Here is a 22,585-nt window from a genome sequence, read left to right on the forward strand (position 1 = left end):
CAACTTATCTGCAAATACTTGAAAACTGCTCACCAAGCAACTAAAAATTGTGAAGAGTGTGAAACAAACTGTCAATGCAGATAATTTGCCTTCAAAGTAAAAGCCATGCCTTATTGCTGAAACCAAATGGCAAATTTGACTTCAAATTTTCAGCTTCAGTTTCACTACTGCTTGGTTAAGTAGTTTGCAAGTGTTTGCAGTCAAGTTGGTGTCTTTCGTGCAAACTACTGCAACCATGGCAGGCTGGTGATTGTTTTGATCCCTGCTAGGGATTGTGACCAATTTCAAACTAGTATATATAAGCAACCTCCTGCAACCACATACCGGTCACAGAATGCAAACGTTTATCTACTGACCAGTGGTTACCAGGCCGTCACTAACCAGTCTCTAGGTGGGCATGAAGGACGCTTTACCAGTGACAGAAGAGGACTACTTTCTAGTCTTAATATTCCATGATTGTGATTTTATCATTTCTTCAACAGAATGGAAACCAAAACGAGTTCTGTGTCTAATAGGATGAATTTTTGAATATCATTCTCTTTTTTTAATTTTTTTAATTTTCTAGTCCTGTGGATGCATGCTGGCAATAACATCCTAGAAACTTACACATGCAATCATTTTAAAATTCTTCAAAAATTATGCACTTTCCATAGTCTGAAGTCATGCTGTGATAAAAGTAACAGTCCCCTATTATAAGATCTACATCCTCTTCAGCTTTAGTCACACATGATGTTGATAAGCATTGTTTGCATGCTGGCTCGCAGTCTCACATCTGAAATTAAGTGCATTCATCTCCACTGTGCTGAGAAGGGTGGTAATTAAAATGTGTTGGAATACAGTGCAGTCATTACAAGGCCTGCAATGAAGCATCACTAACAGATCTCAACAGAGACGAGGGCTTTGGCCAAACTCAAACTTTAAACCCAGTACTTTTCCATGTTTAAGGCTGTTTTGATTAGAAAATAAGAATCTCCGCGGGTTGGAGTTTGTTTATAATGCGGATGGTAGTGCAAGTTTTGAATGAGAAGATTTGCAGTTTCATTTACTGTATCGGTCCTTGTTGAATCGTTGATGTCCCTGCAGGTGACTGAACTAACTTTTCTAAGACATTGATTGCCACACATTCTGTGGAGGAAATAATAACCTTGCAGGTAGCTCTGCTGTCTATAGTGATTTTCCCCCCCAGCGAGGTACTGACAGCTCATTACCTCAGAATTCCTTCTTCACACTGATAATTCACCCAGAAAGCCATGCATGTCACCCCTTGGTTTCTTTCCCTTTGATGAGTGTGCTTCATTTATGTGAATGAGAAGACTTAATTTTGCTTTTCAGTTATTTTTACTGAGACAGCTGAACGTCAGGTCATACCAGCATTTTTACAGCAGACAGTCCACAGGAAATACCAGACTTTAAGTTAATCAATCCAGTTTAAACATTTATGTAGATTCCTGCTTAGTCGATCTTAAACATCTTAAACATGGCAGCGCTGACCTATCTTAAGTTAACAGTAATGACCATAAATGAAATGGAAAGTCAAAAATTGAGCGATGATGCAGATTATTTGCACTTGGTTCTTGCACACCTCTCGTCCCTGTGGTAGTGGCAGAGATAACAGGGTAAGACTGGAGTCAGGTTCAGCATCTCAGAAGAGACGTACAACAGGTTTCAGGTTAAGGTCGCGCCGTTGCTACTTGCACACAGGTTTGAGCAATAACACTTTGGATGTGAGAGTTTAGTAGTGTATAGTCTCAAATTTTATATAACTGTTAAAATGTAACACAGTGAACTTAACAGGGCTATGATATAATAGGGGTGGGGGAAAAAATTGATACTGTGTAGTATCGTGATATTTTGTTTGCTAATAATGTATCGATACAGGGACAGCAGAAATTGATATTTTGTTACAAAAAAGGTTTTTGTGCTCTGACTTCAGAGCATGTTGATCCTTTTTCTGAGCAAGAATCCTGACATTCCTTCACTGTCCAAATATGTTTAACTTTTTTTTGGCAGCAATAAACATGACAGTTTACTTATTTTAATTTAAGACATGTTTTATTTTAATTAAGTTTAAAACTTTTTTATTTAATGTAAAATTATATTTTTTTTTTAATTTACTTTCAAATTCTTCAGTTGCTGAAGGGGCTGCATAGTTTTCATAAATTGCATAGTTCAGAACAGCTATAATTGTACCAGATGGTTGCATTCAGTTAAGTTGGACTAGACTGTAATACAAACCGTTCAGTTTGTTAACAATAAAACTGAAATGAGAGAAAGACTGAGTGTGAGACTTTGATATTAGATAAAATGAATATTGATAAAGTTTACCTTTATGTACAGAATCTGAATATCGCAAAATATTTTTAAAAATTGCAATAATATCGTATCGTGCGTTAAGTATTGTGATAATATCGTATCGTGGGATGTACGGTGATTCCTACCTCTATGATATAATGGAATGTGATGTACAGTAAACTGTGACAAGGTGAAGTAGTAAGCATAGTTTTGTGTGTGTGTTTCTGTACATCCACAGGAAAACACATCTCCTGTACAAACGTGATGTTTTCTTTCTTTGGTAGTTTCTTAAAGCCTACATGAATTGCATGTACCCTCGGGTTTAATTTGTCCATGACATAATTGCTACATTAAAGTACTGTACCCCACAGTGTTTCTGTTCGGAACATTATCTGCTCAAGAAACAAAAAAGCAGCAAGAGGGACATCGTGCAGCAGCAGATTGTGTGTGGGTGAACAGGCAGGGATGTTTTTGTGCACCCCCCCCCCCCCCCTTTTTTTAAGATAAATACATAAGAAAACAACATCCCCTTTACTGTCAGCCCTTTGGTTCTTGCCTGGGAAATCCTCTTCAGTCACTGCTGCATCTGCGTCATCAGGAGCAATTTTTACCACTTTCATCCTCCCACATGATGGCAAGCTTGAAAAACAAAGCGAGGCACTATGGGAAACAGAGGTGCTTCCCCTGCCTTCTTTTTAAACCTTGTCTGTCATCTTGAAGCAGCTTGAAGGATATTTTATTTTCATTGTGCCTTTCTAATGTAATCTGTACTAAATGTCCAGAGAATTGCTGTTAAACCTTTTTATTCCTTACCACCATAACACGTTTTACAGTGCAAGTCCGTAAATTTAAATCTTACATGGTTTCAAGGGATATCCTTATTTCCAAGGTCATTCTCATGAAAGCTCTCCGTGTCAGTGGGGTTTTCACCTTATTAAACAAAGATCAGCGTGGATGTCGACAAAACAGCGGTGCTGGTTTCTTTTCTGAGCTGGTTTTAATTGGCTGTAAGGTTGGGACTCGGACAGGAATTCCACCTCGGTGCCCGAAGGTATCTCCAAGAAGAAAAAGTGGATTCATTTGCATAATTAGGGTTGGAACATATTAAGAGGAGAGGCACAGTAGAGTAATGAGCCAAGAAAAGGAGAGTAAGGGTGCAGAGCGGCATATGACACCAGCCATGTTTAGATCTGAACGCAGCGAATCTCTCAGGGGAGGCTCACTAATGACTTTGATTTGTCTGGAGATGAGTCAAAACAGTTGCTGCCTCCGCCTTCTCCCACTCCCCAACTCTGAATCTGTCCTCCTCAAACAAACACCTCCACCTCCTGTTGATATTGTTGTTCCAGTGCTCAGGGTAGAATTGGCACAGCGAGCGATTGTACAGCAACCTTTTGGTTTTCCAGTTTCGGAGATTATGCTTGTGGAAGAATCGGCAGATACTTTATGGTGCTGAACGTCCCCTGCAATTACATATGCCACACCATCCCAGTTAGCAAATATTTGATGGTGCAGAGACTATGAACCTTATTGTCATGCAATACAGTTCTCACATTTATTATGTTTCAGTTTGCTGTTGTGCTCGTCTGTGTTTGCAGACATCGCTGAATTGTTAATACATGGCCAAAGCATTCATTGTACCTTTTTTTCCCCCAAATCTGTGATGCTACGATGCTTGCATTGGTTGCAGTTATCAAATTATCATCATCATGTGTTATAGCACTCCCTGAAGAGTGCTTGTCAGGCCAGTTGTGATATTTATTAACCCAAATGAGCCTCCACACACCCCAGGGATATCTGTTCTTACAACAGTGAGCAAGATGGCAATAATACAGTCAAGGAGAAGCAAGAAACCAGAGTTGACAAAAACCAAAAGCTGCAATATATTGCCAAAAGCATTCGCTCCTCTGCCTTCACACGCATATGAATTTGAGTGGCATCCTATTCTTAATCCTTCCAAAGCCGACTCTTTGCAGCTATAGCAGCTTCACCTCTCCTGGAAAAGCTTTCTACAAGCTTCAGGAGTGTGTTTATGTGAGGTTTTAACCACAGACACATTTGTGAGGTGTGACACTGATGTTGGGGAAGAAGGCCTGGTTGTTTCCTACCATTACGTGTGTTTATGCAAAGCTAAGCAGCTGCTGACTGTAGCCTCTGATTTAACACTTGTAAAACGACCCTGTGCATGAAGAGAATGTGGATGTTTTGTTTATAATCCACAAGGTTGGCTATCTACCCAACCCCCAAAACAAATCGGTGATCTAAGTCAGCGAATCGGCAACCAATCTCCATGGTCTCTTTATTGACAGTACACAGATGAGTCACTTTATGGATTGTGACAGTGGGCAGAATGATTAAGAGCAGGACTTTGTAATTGAATTTTTTGTTTGTTTCTCTGCATCTAAGCTGTTGGATCTTATAGATGTCAGAGTAATTTGTTTTAAAGCAGATAATGAGAATTTTCTTGTTTTTGGAAATCGCTTGAGAACAGGAAACATTAAGACTTTTTTTATGAATAATAGTTGATGATTGAAAGTCATCTGGCAAATTTATAATCCGTCGTGCTGTATGGTCACCGATAAAGAGAAAAGCCGTTCTGGTTGTGTTAAAATCAGTGTTTTGGATTTTCAGATTTATTGCAGCAGCTGCTTTTTCCTGTTTCACACTCAAGCTATCGATGTCTGCTGGGGGAAGATGGCCCCAATTACTTCTTGTCTATATGTGATTAACAGAGATTTGCCTTTAAACTCTAAGTGCAAGGGTCTGTTCAACACTTATCTTCTGTCCAGCTCACTTCAGACATGGACCAGTAGCTTCAGGCGTGCTCCTGATTGTGCTCCAAACCACATTGGACACATGGAATATGAATTTACATTTCTAATAGTTTGAGTAACGCAGAATGGTCGAAGACGCCTCGAGATAATTTATCATGACCGGTGTCGTTTTGCATGTATTGCAGTTACATAAGTGTTGTCTCAATCAGGCGAGTGCATGTCTGAGCTGTTAACATGATTGGCCTTAATTAATTCAGAGTTTTCTGATATCAGTCCCAAATGTAGTCTGCAATCAAGTGGTTTTTTTTTTGCCTAATTGAGGCCAAGTGCCACACTAAATTACTTTATGGAAAATTGAAAAATTGGATCATGGCAGTTTTATTGCTGTTTGGTTACAGGTGGATATGTGAGAGGGGAAGAAGACAGGAAAGAAAGCCAAAGCCCAAAGCTCATATCCTGATAGTGTGTACTGATGCTTCCTGGGAAGATATTCAGAGGGGAGGAATAAGAGTTCAAAAAGTAATATCACGCTGTAGCACAATAAGTCCTCAAAGTTAAAGCTGCAGAAGGCTAGATAAAAATGTGTACAGCCAAATAGTTTCAGTGTAGGCCTACAGGGTGTTCTCCTTTGCTGCTCGGGTGCAGCGGCTGTGGTTCGTACTGCTAACTTTAGCAATCATAGTCCTTTGGGGATGACTTTTAATGACTCCAGTGCTTTCTGACACTTGTTCTAGTGTCACAGTGATGTTGAGTTGGGGGGTTTTTCAGTGTACCTGGCATATAGGGTTGTTCCAAGCTTCTTGGAAAACTTTTGTGGATTTAGATTTTCTCCATATTGTCTCTGTCAGTTAGTCCTTGTTTTGAATCTGTGGGGAGATTGCATATTCTTCCAATGTCTGTGTAGGTTGTCTCTGGGTTTTCTGGCTTCCCCTCACAGTCCTGAGATGTGAGTCAGGTTGGGTGGTTTTAAAGTGGTGATTCTGCCCAGGGTGTACCTGCCTCTCGCCCTATGGCTGCTGGAATAGGCTCTTTGCAGCTCCATGACCTGAATTGGATATACAGACAAAGATGGATGGATACATATCAGTCACAGTTTTTCCTCAGTTTAAGAATAAACTATTGTTCATGATAATGTTCTCTTTAACACACTGCATGTGTTTTAATTACTCCAGAAGCACAGGAATGGTTTATTTCTATATAACTCAGAGCAGGAAAAATCATTTATCATAAAGTTGAACATTAATTTCCTGTGGGGAAAAATGGTAACATATGTATTTGACTAATAATTCTTCATAGTCCCATCTACAGTGGGGCAAAAAAGTATTTAGTCAGCCACCGATTGTGCAAGTTCCCCCACTTAAAATGATGACAGAGGTCAGTAATTTGCACCAGAGGTACACTTCAACTGTGAGAGACAGAATGTGAAAAAAAAAATCCATGAATTCACATGGTAGGATTTGTAAAGAATTTATTCGTAAATCAGGGTGGAAAATAAGTATTTGGTCAATAACAAAAATACAACTCAATACTTTGTAACATAACCTTTGTTGGCAATAACAGAGGTCAAACGTTTACTATAGGTCTTTACCAGGTTTGCACACACAGTAGCTGGTATTTTGGCCCATTCCTCCATGCAGATCTTCTCAAGAGCAGTGATGTTTTGGGGCTGTCGCCGAGCAACACGGACTTTCAACTCCCGCCACAGATTTTCTATGGGGTTGAGGTCTGGAGACTGGCTAGGCCACTCCAGGACTTTCAAATGCTTCTTACGGAGCCACTCCTTTGTTGCCCGGGCGGTGTGTTTTGGATCATTGTCATGTTGGAAGACCCAGCCTCGTTTCATCTTCAAAGTTCTCACTGATGGAAGGAGGTTTTGGCTCAAAATCTCACGATACTTGGCCCCATTCATTCTGTCCTTAACACGAATCAGTCGTCCTGTCCCCTTGGCAGAAAAACAGCCCCATAGCATGATGTTTCCACCCCCATGCTTCACAGTAGGTATGGTGTTCTTGGGATGCAACTCAGTATTCTTCTTCCTCCAAACACGACGAGTTGAGTTTATACCAAAAAGTTCTACTTTGGTTTCATCTGACCACATGACATTCTCCCAATCCTCTGCTGTATCATCCATGTGCTCTCTGGCAAACTTCAGACGGGCCTGGACATGCACTGGCTTCAGCAGCGGAACACGTCTGGCACTGCGGGATTTGATTCCCTGCCGTTGTAGTGTGTTACTGATGGTGACCTTTGTTACTTTGGTCCCAGCTCTCTGCAGGTCATTCACCAGGTCCCCCCGTGTGGTTCTGGGATCTTTGCTCACCGTTCTCATGATCATTTTGACCCCACGGGATGAGATCTTGCGTGGAGCCCCAGATCGAGGGAGATTATCAGTGGTCTTGTATGTCTTCCATTTTCTGATGATTGCTCCCACAGTTGATTTTTTCACACCAAGCTGCTTGCCTATTGTAGATTCACTCTTCCCAGTCTGGTGCAGGTCTACAATTCTTTTCCTGGTGTCCTTCGAAAGCTCTTTGGTCTTGGCCATGGCGGAGTTTGGAGTCTGACTGGTTGAGGCTGTGGACAGGTGTCTTTTATACAGATGATGAGGTCAAACAGGTGCCATTCATACAGGTAACGAGTGGGGGACAGAAAAGCTTCTTACAGAAGACGTTACAGGTCTGTGAGAGCCAGGGATTTTCCTTGTTTGAGGTGACCAAATACTTATTTTCCACCCTGATTTACGAATAAATTCTTTACAAATCCTACCATGTGAATTCATGGATTTTTTTTTCACATTCTGTCTCTCACAGTTGAAGTGTACCTCTGGTGCAAATTACTGACCTCTGTCATCATTTTAAGTGGGGGAACTTGCACAATCGGTGGCTGACTAAATACTTTTTTGCCCCACTGTAAATGCTGCTACATGGGTACATAAATTGACATAAAAACCTACACATTAAAAATATTTCCCATAGTCTATCAAGGGGCTGGCATAAACATGCGAAAGCTGAATTTCTCTCAAACCAATTGTGGACTTTTATTTTATTTTTCCCCCTCAAAATTACAAATGCCGTTTGAGGCCTTACAGAGTATTATAGTATGTATGGAATTCATATAAAGACATTTGTGGCTCCGGAGGAAACTGCATGAAGTGTGTATGATCAGCTGGAACTGAAGTCAGTTCGTGTGCAGTGAGAAAAATGTGAGCTTACTCAAATCTCTGTAGCTGATTGTGATCTAAGCCTCGGACCTGTCGCCTACAGTAAAGTAATTGCATAACACCCAATTCTGTATGTTGAGCAAATTATACCAAGTTTTCTAAACATCCATCATGGGTCTGAGAATATTATTAAAGGTCAAGTGTAAAGGATTTGGAGGTCAAATCAATGCAAAGTCATTGTTTAGCTCCTCATACCATTTCTGAACCGTTGTTGCTTTGTAGCGGGGCGCATCATCCTGCTGAATAGGCCACATCCATCAGGAAACACTGTTTCAATTAAAGGCTGTGCATGGTGTGACATAATGCTTAGGTAGATGGTACGTGTCAAAGTAACATCCACATGGATGGCAGGACCAGAGGTTTCCCAGCAGAACATTGCCCAAAGCATCACACTGCCACCGGTTTTCCTTCATTCCATAGTTTGCTTTCTTTCTTCCATTGCTCTGTGGGCCAGTTCTGATGTTCATGTGCCCATTGCTGGTGCTTTCAGCAGTGGACACACTGACTGTGTGTGTCTGTGCAGCCATGCACAACAAACTCTGATGCTCTGTGTGTTCTGCCACGTTTCTATCACTTGGACTTTTCTTGGACTCCTTTGATAGATACTGACCACTGCAGGGACAGTCTGTCCTTTGTCAAACTCACTCAAATCCCTAAACTTGGCCCATTTTTCCAGCTTATAACACGTCAACTTTCACTTCCTCCCTAATTCATACAGGTGCCACGGTGAAGAAATAAACAGTGTTACTTACTTCACCTGTTGGTGGTATATGTATACTGTGCACTTGTTCAGAATAGTGTTAGCTAAACTTATACCTAGGGATGGGTATCGTTTAGGTTTTATCCGATACCGGTGCCAAACCGGTACTTTTGAAACGGTGCCGGTGCTTAAACGGTGCTCGAACCGGTGCTTAAAGAATGGAGAACACAAAATGGTCCAAAAACCTCTCATGTTCAGCTGTTTTTTTTTTTGTAAAAAGATAACAATGTTAGCCTTTTCTGCAGCTATAGGGCATATATGGTATCACTCTTGGCTGGAAGCAGTGCTTAAACAATGGAAAAAACAAAAGCTTTGTCCAAAAACCTCTCATGTTTAACTGTTTCCCACTTTTTATTTGGTCATTTTAGCCTTTTTGGCCAGGGTGAAGGGAGTATCTGCCATCAAACAAGAAGACAGCCGCATGTAGCTATGATGATGTTTGCTAGTTCACCTTACATACATTAATGTAATAACGTGGTTAGCCTACTCAACGTAAATTATACACGAACAACATTAAGCTACTCACGCAGAGAAGAACGGCTGCTGCTGCATCATCATCCATCATCATTTCTGCTACACTGGCAGGGCTAGGGGCCAGGACTCTACTCTTCAGCTTTTTGGGGGATGTTGCTAACTCTTCGTCCGATAACAGGCACCACACCTGCAGTAGATGCGCTCGGTGTGAGGTCTCGCAGCAAGCTATCAAATACGGCGCATTTTTCGGCTTTTAAAAAAACCGCTATGCGTCGCCAGGTGTTTCATCGGATTTCAGGTGTTACCTCCTTTCCACAGTATCACCTTAAAGCACTTGTTGCAGGCTGCTGAGTTTGCATCTTTTGCTGTGAAGTACAGCAAGACTTTTGACCGCTTCGCCTTGGGCATTTTTAACCTGTAGCTCTGCTCTAAAAGAACGTACGTACCTGGACCCGCCTACTATCCCCGGAAACGTAAAATGATTGGCTAGAATTCAAAGTGTAGCACATCTCAGGAAAAAAAAGCACCGAAATAAAGCACCGAAATGTGCGCTGCTTTTCGGTCTGGTTACTACCGTTTATGTCAGAACCGGTGCCATCATGGCACTGGATACCGGTACCCATCCCTACTTATACCCACACACTCTTGTTACAGTTTATTAACTCTCTATAAACTGCTAGAGAATCCTCTGAGGAATCCCACAGCTGTCCAGTTCTAATTTCAGTTTTTCCTCAGTGTCTGGATGTGCTGTGGAGATCACAAAAGGGGGCTGTGGGTTGTTTCATCATTCTGCTTTATCCACAGTTAGGTCTGGCAGGAAGTCAAGACCTTTTTTACGGGTCATCCCAGTATGGGACCACTAAAGTGTAATGGCACACAGCCATCTCACTATCGCTCTCCCACACTATTGATCTGTTTTATTTCGAGACGCTGCTGTATAGCAAAGATACTAGAGCTAAAGCGTTATTTTCTCTTATCACACTCACAGTTTAGTGGAAACAAAATTGTTGAGGAAAAAATCCAAGTATCTGGTAAAGTGTGAACCATGTGCTTAAGGCGGGCTGCGTTATATCATGCCTCGGTTGTTTCAATACAGGCAGGAAGGCAAATGAAATTAGAAATCAATGGAAAACAAACAGAATGAAAATATTGAAGTTTACCACTTTATTTATATATTTTTTACATGTTAGGATCACTGGTGGGAGCATGTTAGTCGATGGTGCTGTTTGGATGGGGTCTTTACATTGTGAGGACTTTGGGTGATATCTGCCTTGTGTTGACACTGCAGGCTTTGGCACCTTAAAACCAGATTTTAGCTGAAATGAAACAACATTTGAAGAGCCATGAGCCAGTCTAGTCACATTGTTGGCCTAGTTTTGTTTTTATATTCATTCATGGCATTTCTGTATTCTCTCTTATACAAGAGAGCCTCTCACATCTAATGTGATACTTTTATGAAGCACTAAAGAGCACGCTCTTATTTCCACTCGTATTCTGACGTGTAGCAATAAGTGGAATTGTTAAATGTCTCAAAAGGTTTGAATGATCATCTTAACCTGTGCATCCCCCTTTTGAGTGCAGCTGAAAGTGAAGAATAAGGATGCAAAACAGTGGCAACCTTGGGTGCTGCTCTGCACACAGTGAGCCAGCAGAGTACAGCAATATTGTTGAAGAGCAAAACACAGAGATTGAATCAAGGGCGAAAAGGGAGAGAAGTGTTATTTTGGTAAACATAAGTCACGTAGCCACCAGTCGGGAATTAAAGCGAACCCTTTGGATGAGTAATGCTGCTGCTGCCGTGGTCGTGGTGCTCAGCGATGAGTGCGTACAGGCTGGAAGCAGCCCGCGGTAAGGCGTCCCGAGTGGAGACGAGCCAATATTTTTCTACCAAGCTCATAAACTGCAACATAACCCCCAATCTTTCTGCTACAGGCTGCTGCTGCGGAGTTGAGCAAGTCTGCTTGTTTAGGGTGAAGCTTCTTAAATATGCTTCTGTTAACTGTTAATAATTACATACAGTGTTGGGTTTTGAGGAGAGGGGACAGATGGACAGCGATTACTCAGACCTTTTAGAAACATGTTGCAATGAGAGCAAATTTATAGCCGAGTAAATTTGCCTTCGCAAACTTATTAGACTGCATATAGACGGCCCGAAATCAGCAGACTTGTAGATGTACAGGCCTCCTGCTCCAACATGATTAACGTGGAAGTGTTTTATGTCACCTGAAGTAAGCGGGTTCCTATCATCTTTTCGTTGTAGCAGATGGAATATTTGATGGAAAGACGAGCGATATCAAATGAGCCGTTGTTATGGGGATAATTCTAAAAGGGGCAGATGGCTTTGGGGAATATCACAGGCTGGTGGGTTATTTTTAGACTTACTGCAGCACACCTCAACCTTTCAAAGCACATCCTCTGCCTCCGTTGGAGCATTCATCAATGACCCTGCCTTGCTAGCGGCCGCTGGCCGGGATGAGCTGTTAAACTCTGCTGACCTGGTCATCTGGGCCAGAGCACAACTCTTTGTTAATGTTAATCCTGCTGGATAAATCACTGTCGGTGTAGTAAGCCTCACCAGTAAGCCTGGTTTTACTTTACACGAGGTCTTTTGGTCGTGAGCAGGTCAGAGAAATCACTGTAGTGTACTATTTATTATTCCGATATGGAGTTAGCTTTAATAATTACTAACATTACTGTAAGCCTCTTCTCTTGACGCCATTGCTTTTCTTGCACCACAAACGCATGCACGCTCATTGTCGACATATCGCTGATGTAATCAGTTTTCTGCGGCGTTAACATGTTTAACGAGCATTTCCTACATGAAGTGTGATGAACGTGACATCTGTATTTGTTTGGCTCTAACTCATCCTCTTCTCTCTGTTGCTGCACAGTATTTGAGAGTGAATCTTAATGAGCTGTATTGACACCCGCGGTGACGCACGTTATAGTCTAGTAAACACTGGCAAATCACCCGGTGTCGGTCGTCATCCTTATCTTCACCTGTGCTCCTACTTCAAGGGTGACAGAGACACTGCGAGGGGCGGAGAGGCTTGTTTAATCCGAGTTGTGTTTTGATCGGTGGCTTTCATACTCGCAGGAGAAAGTGTCGTCTCTCTCTCTGTTTCCTTCCTGGTTGCTGTGGCGACGCCTGCTGCAGCGCTTCACTTCTGCCAACTCCAGCAGCATCTGGGCAGAAGTGTGTGTGAGTGCGTTACACATATTATGTAACAAGTTAGCACAGGCACCAAATTAATAAACAGATCAATTTCTCTCGTTCCTTGGAGTTTATTAATGAACCTGTCACAACCCAACAAATCAATACATTAAAAATGAGCTGAGTTCTCTCCCAAGTCAGTTCTTAGAAAACACACATTCCCTGTGATGCACCTGTTGCTCCTGCAGCACTTGTTGGAGCAGCATTTGGATATTTAATCCTCCTTCATGCTGACTTTTACCTAATCTGTGTTTTGTGGCATCTTTCGCTTGCGTAATTCCCTCAGCTGGCCAAACTGCTCTATGGCTCATTTACCACCTCATTTTCTTTTTTGCTACCCAATCTTCATCCTCCTGCCTGGTCTGACGTAAAGTTCAGATGAGGATATTTATTTCACATTTTTTCTAGGATCTGAGAGCTAAGCAATAGTTTGGTTTATTGCTTTCCAGCCACAGATCATTGTTTCTCACTTTGAAATATCAGAGATGAGACCTTAAGCTAACATTAGCTGAAGAAGCTGCAGTGTAGAGCTAAGACTATACGAATCAACAAATCACATCTCCTCTTAAGCTTTAGTAAATAATTTCAGACACAATCATAAGTCTTAGTGATAACAAAAGGTATCACTTAAAGTGTACTTGGCGTAGACTTTGCCTGGAAAATTTGAAGCTGTGCATTAGGGCTGCACGATTAATCGTTAGAAAATCGCGATCTCAATTTATACTTATGTGCGATCTCATTTCCAAATGACAATGATTAAAAAACAAAAAACGACGACGATTGTACCGCATTTTGATCCGGGACAAGCGCTCACTCTTCCTGCTCAACAAATGACAAGGGCGGAGCCTTATATCACGTGATACAGAAGCTGGCTGCTAAAATTGGCAAGGAAAAAACAACGGAGAGCAGGTCAGGGATGACAAGAAAGTGACAGGAGAAAATCCGTCCCGGTCAACCACCCAAACATCAATAACGGGAACCTTATACAGCGCTTCCCTATACCCGTCGAACTCCCGCAGGCACAAAGAAATTACAGAGGCTATTACTTATCACCTGACCAAAGATATGGCTCCATCAACACTGTGCAAAACGAGGGATTTAGGAAAATGATCAACACCCTAGACAAACGCTACACAGTGCCGTCCCGCAACTATTTTTCTATTGTTGCACTACCTGCTCTATACACGCAGTGTCGAGCAACGGTGGAGACGGGATTTCAAGCAGTACAACATTTTGCAGCAACCACAAAATGTGAGACATTTGTTGTTTTTATGTTTATTTATTGTTTTTATGTTCAGTCTCAACTGTTACGAAGTTGATGTGCAGTTAATAAGTGCAATAAATATTTATACTGGAAAAGAAAATCGTGAGAGAATCGTGATCTCAATTCTAAGCAAAAAAATCGTGATTCTCATTTTATGCAAAATCGCCCTAATGTGCATATAGATTTGATTGAATGACTGTGTAGATACACAAAAAAATCTCAACTTTAATCAGATTTTCATTATAAACGTGTTCTCCTTAACTTGTTCGGGATTAATTATTTCCCATTTAAAGCCTGTGAGATGAAACTCATGCTTATTCAGCCTTCATAAAACCTCGACACAGAACTTAACAGAAGGCTTTGGAGATAAACTGCACACCGTGGTTCTCTCAGTTCTGCACAACAACAAGAAGAACACGGCAGATGCTTTTCAAAAGCTGGAGGGACTCGTAGACGTTTACAGATACGCCTAGTGAGCCATATCCAGACAGAGACCTTGATCTCTCCCGTCTTGGCTGGCTTTTACTTTGCTCATATGTGCTAATTTACCAATTTGATGAAATCCTTTTTATATAATCATAGGTAATTGCATCTGTTTCTAACTCTTGTGGAATTTTCCTCTTAGCAGTGGCCCTCTTTTTCTTCCCACTTGTTGTTTTTCTGCGTTGGTTATCTAAGTCAGAAGATTGCCTCTGTGCTGATATGCAATCGAGGATGGCAGAGTAGAGAAACTGCAGTAAGTGTTCAGGCTGTGGGTGTGTGTGTGACAGAGCTGCGCGTGTGTGGGAGTTCATCAGCTCATTACAGACTAACCATCCTCTTTTGTTCGCTTTTATTGTGAAAGAATTTGTTTCCAGTTTTAGAGTCAATGTAGGCTACCTATAATTTGCACATCTCCTAGCAACAAGACTTTGAACAAACTAAATATAACTACTTGCAAAGGTGTCACTATAGGCTGAGCACTTCTGGCTATGAAAGGGTTATGTTTTGTGCGTGTGTTCATGGATGGGTGTGTGCACGCACATCACCAGAGGTCTTCCAGTAAGAGCAAAAGTCCGTAATTTTCCAAATGCTCTTCACAACAGCGTGAGGTGATTACAGTGTTGGAATAACAGCAAGCAAGTCAAGTAGATCTCTGCTGTACAGTGTAGGAAAACTTGATCATGTGCACGTCCACATGGCTAAACCTACTTAGTTTTGACACAATGTAATAAGTATTTGCAGGAAGAGGCCTGTATAGAGACAATGAGCGGATCACAGAGCTGCAGTTTCTGCTAAGTGAGTTCGTGTACTGGAAAAGGCAAAGTAGTTTGACTCCGGGAAATGCATTATTTATACATGCACATAGCTATCAAATTAATCTTGGTGGGACAGTGCATGTAATGGGGGTTAAATGCACGCAGAACACATTGCAGATGGAGCTCAGCGGCCACAAAGTGATCCGGGTTTAGAGCAGGAATGGATCACTGTGCTGTTAAAGAAGTCAACACTTTCTTTTCTAAAGAAAGAAATCTACATCGTCTGGCTCAGCCATCAGCTTCACATTTGAGTACTTTCTCAACTTGTTCCTTCATACGTATTTACATACTTATTCATGCCTGGTTTGCTTTTTTTTTTAAAAATCTGCTGCTGTGAATAAACCACATTAAGTACTCGAAACAAAACAAACTTCTTTTTATTCTTTTAAAAGTGTGGAAGAAGCCTCGAGCTAAATTTAGTAAAAACTGGAAAATCTACAATATTGCAAAATATAAACAAAGACAGTTGATGATATTTTCTTCATAATCCAGCCTTACTCTCAGGGCTTTTGTTAAAGTTAAATAATAATAATATAATCATAATGGGATTTTTAATTGATTGCATTGAGATCTTGGACGTCCACTTTAACCTCTTAAGACCCGAAGTCTTTCATGGCATGCATTTTTAATTTCTCTTTGTTGTTTGGGCTGATTGGGACCTAATTAATGTAAAAACAAAGAATTACTTTTTTTTTTTTTAAACCTGATATGCATTTTAACTACAAAAATACTTTTCTTTGCAGGATATTGCAATCCTGGTCCAATATCAGCAGAGTAGTGCAGCATTTTTCAGTATAATCATTGCAACATATGACAATCTTGCCCCCTTACAGCTTTCTTTCTTTTTATTTTGCCAAATTTTTGTACTTAAAATTGAAAAATTTCAGCCAGGAAACAAAAACATGCTGAATTTTAAATGTATCCTATTCATTTAAAGTCAAGAGAAATAACAATAACAAGAGTTTCACATTGTATGTTGAGTCCAAATGTCAAAGACGGGTGAAGGAAAACATGACAAGCAAGGGCTGGAACTAAACCAGAGAGGGAGAAGTGTCTACTGAGGTTATAGATCCGAGGAGGATGATGTTGTTTCTACAAAATGACTTCTTGTTGCTACCAGAGGAGCTGCACCCTTCTGGCCACTCGAAAAAATGCAAGCTTCAGCCAGTTAAAGTTAGCTTTACTTTTTAGATCCAGAAACTTCTCTATATGCATCCTATGAAGTCTAGACAGACGCTGAACACAAATAATAAAAAGAAGGAGAAGAAAAGCTCTCGTAGCCCCTCAGTGTGTGCTGGTGGTAGTCTGTGTTGAGTGAAGTGTGTTCTTTAATACAGACGTGAGTCTCAATGTCACCCTCCTGTAGCTCCAGCCTCCCTGGGGCTCTCTCTCACTGGCTGTGACAGCACAGCCTCAGCTGCCCACACCCGTCCTCGTTCCCCCCGCCTTCCTGCTGGATTGCCTATCTTAATACTTCCCCACTTGCCACCACCCCTCACTGTACACAACAGATCGGGGCACCAGCGGCAGCGAGCTCAGCTCTTTCATCTGCCTGTCACACAGACTGAGCCGCTCTGACTCAGTGTTTATCACAGCCGCAGGTGTGACACTAGAAAGTATATGACAAGTGGTTTTCACGTGTGCGTGTGTGTGTGTGCGTGCGTGTGCGTGTGTGTGTGTGTGTGTGTGTACTGCTGTTACTCTCAGAGGAGTCATTACTCAGGTGATCTTTTCGGGAGCCCCTGAACTCCCACGTTTGAAGTCGGTCTTCTTCTTAGCCTGCCTGGAGCGTGTAGGCGCTCAGTTCACTGAGCTCATTGTTCAAAACAAATCGTTGTGTCTCCCCCTGCACCTTAGCCAAATAGGGAACACATCAGGACTCAGTGGCCAACCTTTAGAGGAATTGAACTGAACTCACTTATTTCTTTTGCGGTTGTGACGGGGGTGGGGGGGTTATATTACTACAATGAACCCTTGCTAGATTTGAATGTTGTTCTTTTTATTCTTTCTCTCTTGTCCTGCCCATACTGATCCTTTCTGTCCTTCTTGTTCTTTTTTGTTTCAAGATGTGTTGGTGAATAAGAAACCGTGTGACTGCGATGTCATCGCCGACTGTAAAGTGGGGGATGCTGTGAGCCTGGAAGTAAAACTGACCAATCGCAGCAAGAATTCAGTGGGGCCCCTGGCTCTGAACGTGGTGCCATATCAGGACTATCAGAATGGAGTCCAGAACTACGATCTGGAGGACGGAGTCACCTTCATCGGCTCCAACACCTTCTACATTGATACGGTCGGTCAGAGCCACAGCTCTATATTCATGTTGTTTCCCAGCAAAGACCTGAGATATGCAAATACAAATCTATTCTTAATGGTGATAGGTCGTTGCAGCAGAGGTCACATATACTCAATTGTAACACAGTCACATCACAGGAGTTTAAGCTGATATTGTAATGGGCTCAGTTAGGGATGGGTACCGGTATCCGGTGCCATTATGGCACCGGTTCTGACATAAACGGTAGTAACCAGACCGAAAAGCAGCGCACATTTCGGTGCTTTTTTTTTCCTGAGCGGTGATACACTTTAGATTCTAGCCAATCATTTTACGTTTCGAGGATAGTAGGCGGGTCCAGGTACGTACGTTCTTTTAGAGCAGAGCTACAGATTAAAATGCCCAAGGCCAAGCGGTCAAAAGTCTGGCTGTACTTCACAGCAAAAGATGCAAACTCAGCAGCCTGCAACAAGTGCTTTAAGCTGATACTGTGATACTGTCAAAGGAGGTAACACCTCAAATCCTATGAAACACCTGGCGACGCATAGCGTGTTTTTTTAAAAGCCGAGAAATGCGCCGTATTTGATAGCTTGCTGTGAGACCTCACACCGAGCACATCTACTGCGGGTGTGGTGCCTGTTATCGGACCCGAAGTTAGCAACATCCACCAAAAACCCGAAGAGTAGAGTCCTGGCCCCTAGCCCTGCCAGTGTAGCAGAAATGATGATGGATGATGATGCAGCAACAGCCGTTCTTCTCTGAGTGAGTGGCTTAATGTTGTTTGTGTATAATTTACGTTGAGTAGGCTAACCACATTATTACATTAATGCATGTAAGGTGAACTAGCAAACATCATCATAGCTACATGCGGCTGTCTTCTTGTTTGATGGCAGATACTCCCTTCACCCTGGCCGAAAAGGCTAAAATTACCAAAGAAAAAGTGGGAAACAGTTAAACATGAGAGGTTTTTGGACAAAGTTTGTGTTTTTTTTTATTGTTTAAGCACTGCTTCCAGCCAAGAGTGATACCATATATGCCCTATAGCTGCAGAAAAGGCTAACATTGTTATCTTTTTACAAAAAAACAGCTGAACATGAGAGGTTTTTGGACCAATTTTGTGTTCTCCATTCTTTAAGCACCGGCACCGTTTCAAAAGTACCAGTTTGGCACCGGTATCGGATAAAACCTAAACGATACCCATCCCTAGGCTCAGTTAATCCATAACTAAGGTAATTGCATTTTTTAAGCCCCTAATTTCTGGAAAGAGGCATAGTTTAGTCTTCTTAGTTTTAAATTCATTGTATGCAACAGTATGTATGCAACCACTGATGTCTAGTAAATGAGCCAACTCACACCGAATCAATCCAAATAAAAGAATTGTGCTGAAAGCCAAAGTGAAAATAGTTATTTAATCTGAGGGTCATTCAAAGGATGATAAGAGAAGATAAATACTGTTACCCCCAAAAAGATGTTACACAGGACTAGAGAGCACTACACGCTAAAGAGATGTAATGAATGCTTTATAACACACTATAGAAAAGTTGGTGTTGGTGTGTAAATACAGTTTAAGGAGTTTACTCATGTGCAGTATTTGAAGTTATTATAGAAGATGTTTACAGCTCTGTTTTCCATATATGCTGCACATCTGGGAACGGCAGAGACAGACGTGACTTTTGTTTTGATCGATTGCACAAGTCACTGTCAGTTACTTTAAATAGAATTGAGTGGCTAAGTAGACGCAGAGGAAAACACACTGGAAAGTCTAAAGGTTCTACTTTTCTTAGCAAAACAACCCTAACGCCTCAAAAGACGGCATGGTCCTTTTACTCTCATCGTAAAAAGATTCTATTGGCTCTGAAGAGATCCTCAGAGTCAGTATTTGTTTATAACCGCTTCTCATTTCTGATGTTAAACAAGCTGCAGGCTGTTGAACAGGATTCGTCTGGTGCCAGAACAAAGACTTTTAAAAGCACATGAAAGAATACTTGAATTCTTCGTTTTCATGAATGTGCAGAACTGCTTAGTTCTTGCAGTCGTTCTCAGCTGAACGAGAACTTGTCTGCTCTTCATCATCAAAGCCAGTCATGCAGCTGAACCTGCATTAGGGAATAACAGCGAGGTGACCACTAACAGTTCTTACTGCTGTGTCTCTTTTCTGTCGCCAGGTTAAACCCAACGAAAGTACTGTATGTGAGGGTGCCCTGCTTTTCCTTTACACTGGAGATTTCTACCTTAGTATCAAATTCCAGGACGACAGCGCTGGACGAGAGCTTCCTTTGGCCTGGTTCACTCTGCCCAGCGTCCACATCAGAGCCCTCGACACTCCACCACAGGCCGGGGCCTGAGGACTTCAAGGTCATAGACCTGACCAAGAGATCGGGCGTTTTGTTGCTGTTATATGTAAATACAGTAGCATTATAATGAATTGACATGTGAATATCATTTTGGTAAATGTTTCTGCATTTGTATAGTTAACACAACATGTGTGCTTGGGGTGAATAAAAACAAAACACGCAATCTGCAAATTTGCGCGGGGTAATGTCAGGTGAAAAGAAATTCTCCATCCTTTCTGAGCGCAGCCATTTCAGTGCAATCAAAACAGGGAGACAAAGTAAATCGGCTCGTTTCCTGGTTAAGACAGGACAGCAATTTACTCTGTTAACCAGCAGCAACACATGTTAACAATGTTGATCACTGAGGAAACAAGCTAGCTAGCCTCAGATACAGGAAGTCATCTTATTAGCTGTGCAGCAGCATCTGATTTTGTGTAGCCCTGATTTGTCAGACTGTGGATTGCTCTGTATTACACATACTGTGTGGTTGGTTGTCAGTTGTAAGTCAAGGGGGAGTAAGTGTGCTCATGTTTTTGTCCAAAAAATCAAGCTGGTTTGTTAAGTGGGTGCATGCAAACCAAAGTTAGCTTGCTTTTTTAGCCAATGGGGGTCAACTGGGGATATTTGGACCAACACTTCCTGTTCTGTACCAGCCTCAGTTCTAACGAAGGCTGATGCATTAAAGAAGGCTGATAAAATATAATATGAAAACCTGAGCACACTTATATCTGAGCATTGCCAGCGGTTTCAAGATCCACCATTTACTTGCACACAACCACAGTCTGCTCACAAAGCCTGCTGTTCCTGGCCTGCACATTCAGCATATTCACAGGAGACATGGCTGCTATATGAGAAGAAGGTGACCTTGAACAAAAGTTTAAGTTAAGAATGGTTTTGATTTTCTCACCTCATATACTGGCTGGTTAGAAGCAGCCTGCTGGATAAGCCACAGAAAGGTAGCGCAAGGCTCAACAAGGACGTGCAAAACAATGCTAGTGCTTTCTTTAGTTATTATTACTACAGTGCCAAATTCTGGGTTTAGCCAAGAGTGAACACTGAAACTGTTTCCACTGCTGTATGGACTTACCTCAGCCTGTATCAGTACACTGAATTATGGATTTGAGTCTCTTAGATTAGGCCTGTTGTGTGTGACTTATGATAGCTGTAAATATATGTTAAAAGAAGACGGCTATTGTTCATTTGGGCATCATTAAAGTTTTCATTTGTCTATCCGAGTCATTAAATATTTGTGCTTCATTTATCGTGCCCACTGAGGTGACCTTTACTATAACAGCTTTTTGCGGACGCTCGATTCTGACATTTACATTCTTCAAAATCCATAAACTGCAATTAGAGAGAAAAATATTACAGAGTAATAATCATTTTAAATGTTGAATTAATGCTGGAACAGCCAAACGCCGTGTTGTTGACCGGTGATAGCTTGCAGGCTGTTTGTGCACTTTGAGTTATACACAGTATATTTATAGCCTGTGATTGAGTAGCAGCTACACTGACACTCACCACAGTGTACACATCTGTGTTTTCATGCTCATTGATGCACTGGGAGTTACCCACAGCACCCACAGCACTGCTAATAGAGTCCATTTGAAATCTGTTTTCCAGTAACAGTTGAATTTCTGCAACCTTTCAGTTTACTACAGGTCCCAGCGGAGTCTGAAAAGAAGGCTAATAACAAGCTCTCCCACCACCTGACACTGAAACTGTACCATGAAAGAGTTTGCATTCATATAAAGTTGTAGACAATAAAATGCAGGTTTTATAGATGTATTTCAATGGACTTCTTTTTGTTTTAGTGCTGTGATGTTTTCTCCTGCATACAATGCAAACAGTTCCAAACTCATGCCCCCTGTACTGATGAGTTTATCTATGCATTTATTTGTTAGACTATTAATAGATTCTGCGCATGAGCGCCTTTCAGCTCAATGTGGAACTCATTTAAAAATGAACTGTAGCTCTGGGTGACCCACCCAGAGCTCCTGCATTCATATGGTAAAAACATATTTTCTCTTAAATACAGTTGTTGATATCAAAGTGTGCACTCTGAGCTTCTGGCCGACAGACGGTGCAGTACACTCTGACAGTGCTGGACCTGAAAATCAACCTAAATAACAAAGCAAAGGTAGCAATTAAACGTATCCTACTGACTTTAAGTAATTTGATTACATGTCAATCCTCCTTACATGTCCATTTCCTTAATAATTAATTATTTGAATAACTAGTAATACTTATTTAGCTTAAAATAGCGTAATTCCCCATGTAATTAAATGGAATTTCAGTGTATTGTATTAGAAGTGACAATGTAAGTATATTTACTAATACTTAGACAGTAGAATAAGAAGGTAACCGGTCAGGTTTTTAAAACAATCATACTGTAAATAAATACAAGCAGTGCATAAGTAATTTTTCAGTACTTTTTGGGACAGAGGCTGTATTATGGAGTGTCTTGACCTTGGCTTTGTTGCATCTTTATTTTCCTACATTGTTATTTAATATTCATTATATTGATATGTGTGACGGGTTTTGTGTTATTCAGTTGTCCTTTGTGTACTTATGATGTAAGATGGGGAAAAATTGATTTTCTGTTAAATTATCAGGAAATTATTTTTATTATTTATTATTATTTTTATTGTTTTGTTTCACACACGGTACAGCAGTAATTCATTCCC

At 41.3% G+C, this 22,585-nt stretch overlaps 1 protein-coding gene across 5 annotated transcripts in view; it reads left to right on the forward strand.

Moving 5' to 3' along the window:
- The window catches only part of trappc9 (trafficking protein particle complex subunit 9), a 241,430-nt gene extending 220,288 nt beyond the window's left edge, over positions 1 to 21,142 (forward strand). For all 5 annotated transcript variants that reach the window (XM_085148881.1, XM_085148882.1, XM_085148878.1 and 2 more), the window contains 2 exons: positions 17,363 to 17,586; positions 19,731 to 21,142. In XM_085148881.1, coding sequence (XP_085005007.1) covers positions 17,363 to 17,586; positions 19,731 to 19,910 — 404 coding nt within the window. In that variant the 3' untranslated portion in view covers positions 19,911 to 21,142. The remainder of the gene's footprint in view (positions 1 to 17,362; positions 17,587 to 19,730) is intronic.
- The last annotated feature ends 1,443 nt before the right edge of the window (positions 21,143 to 22,585 follow it).

Source organism: Neolamprologus multifasciatus, chromosome 22 (assembly GCF_963576455.1).
Source record: "Neolamprologus multifasciatus chromosome 22, fNeoMul1.2, whole genome shotgun sequence".
NCBI lineage: Eukaryota > Metazoa > Chordata > Actinopteri > Cichliformes > Cichlidae > Neolamprologus > Neolamprologus multifasciatus.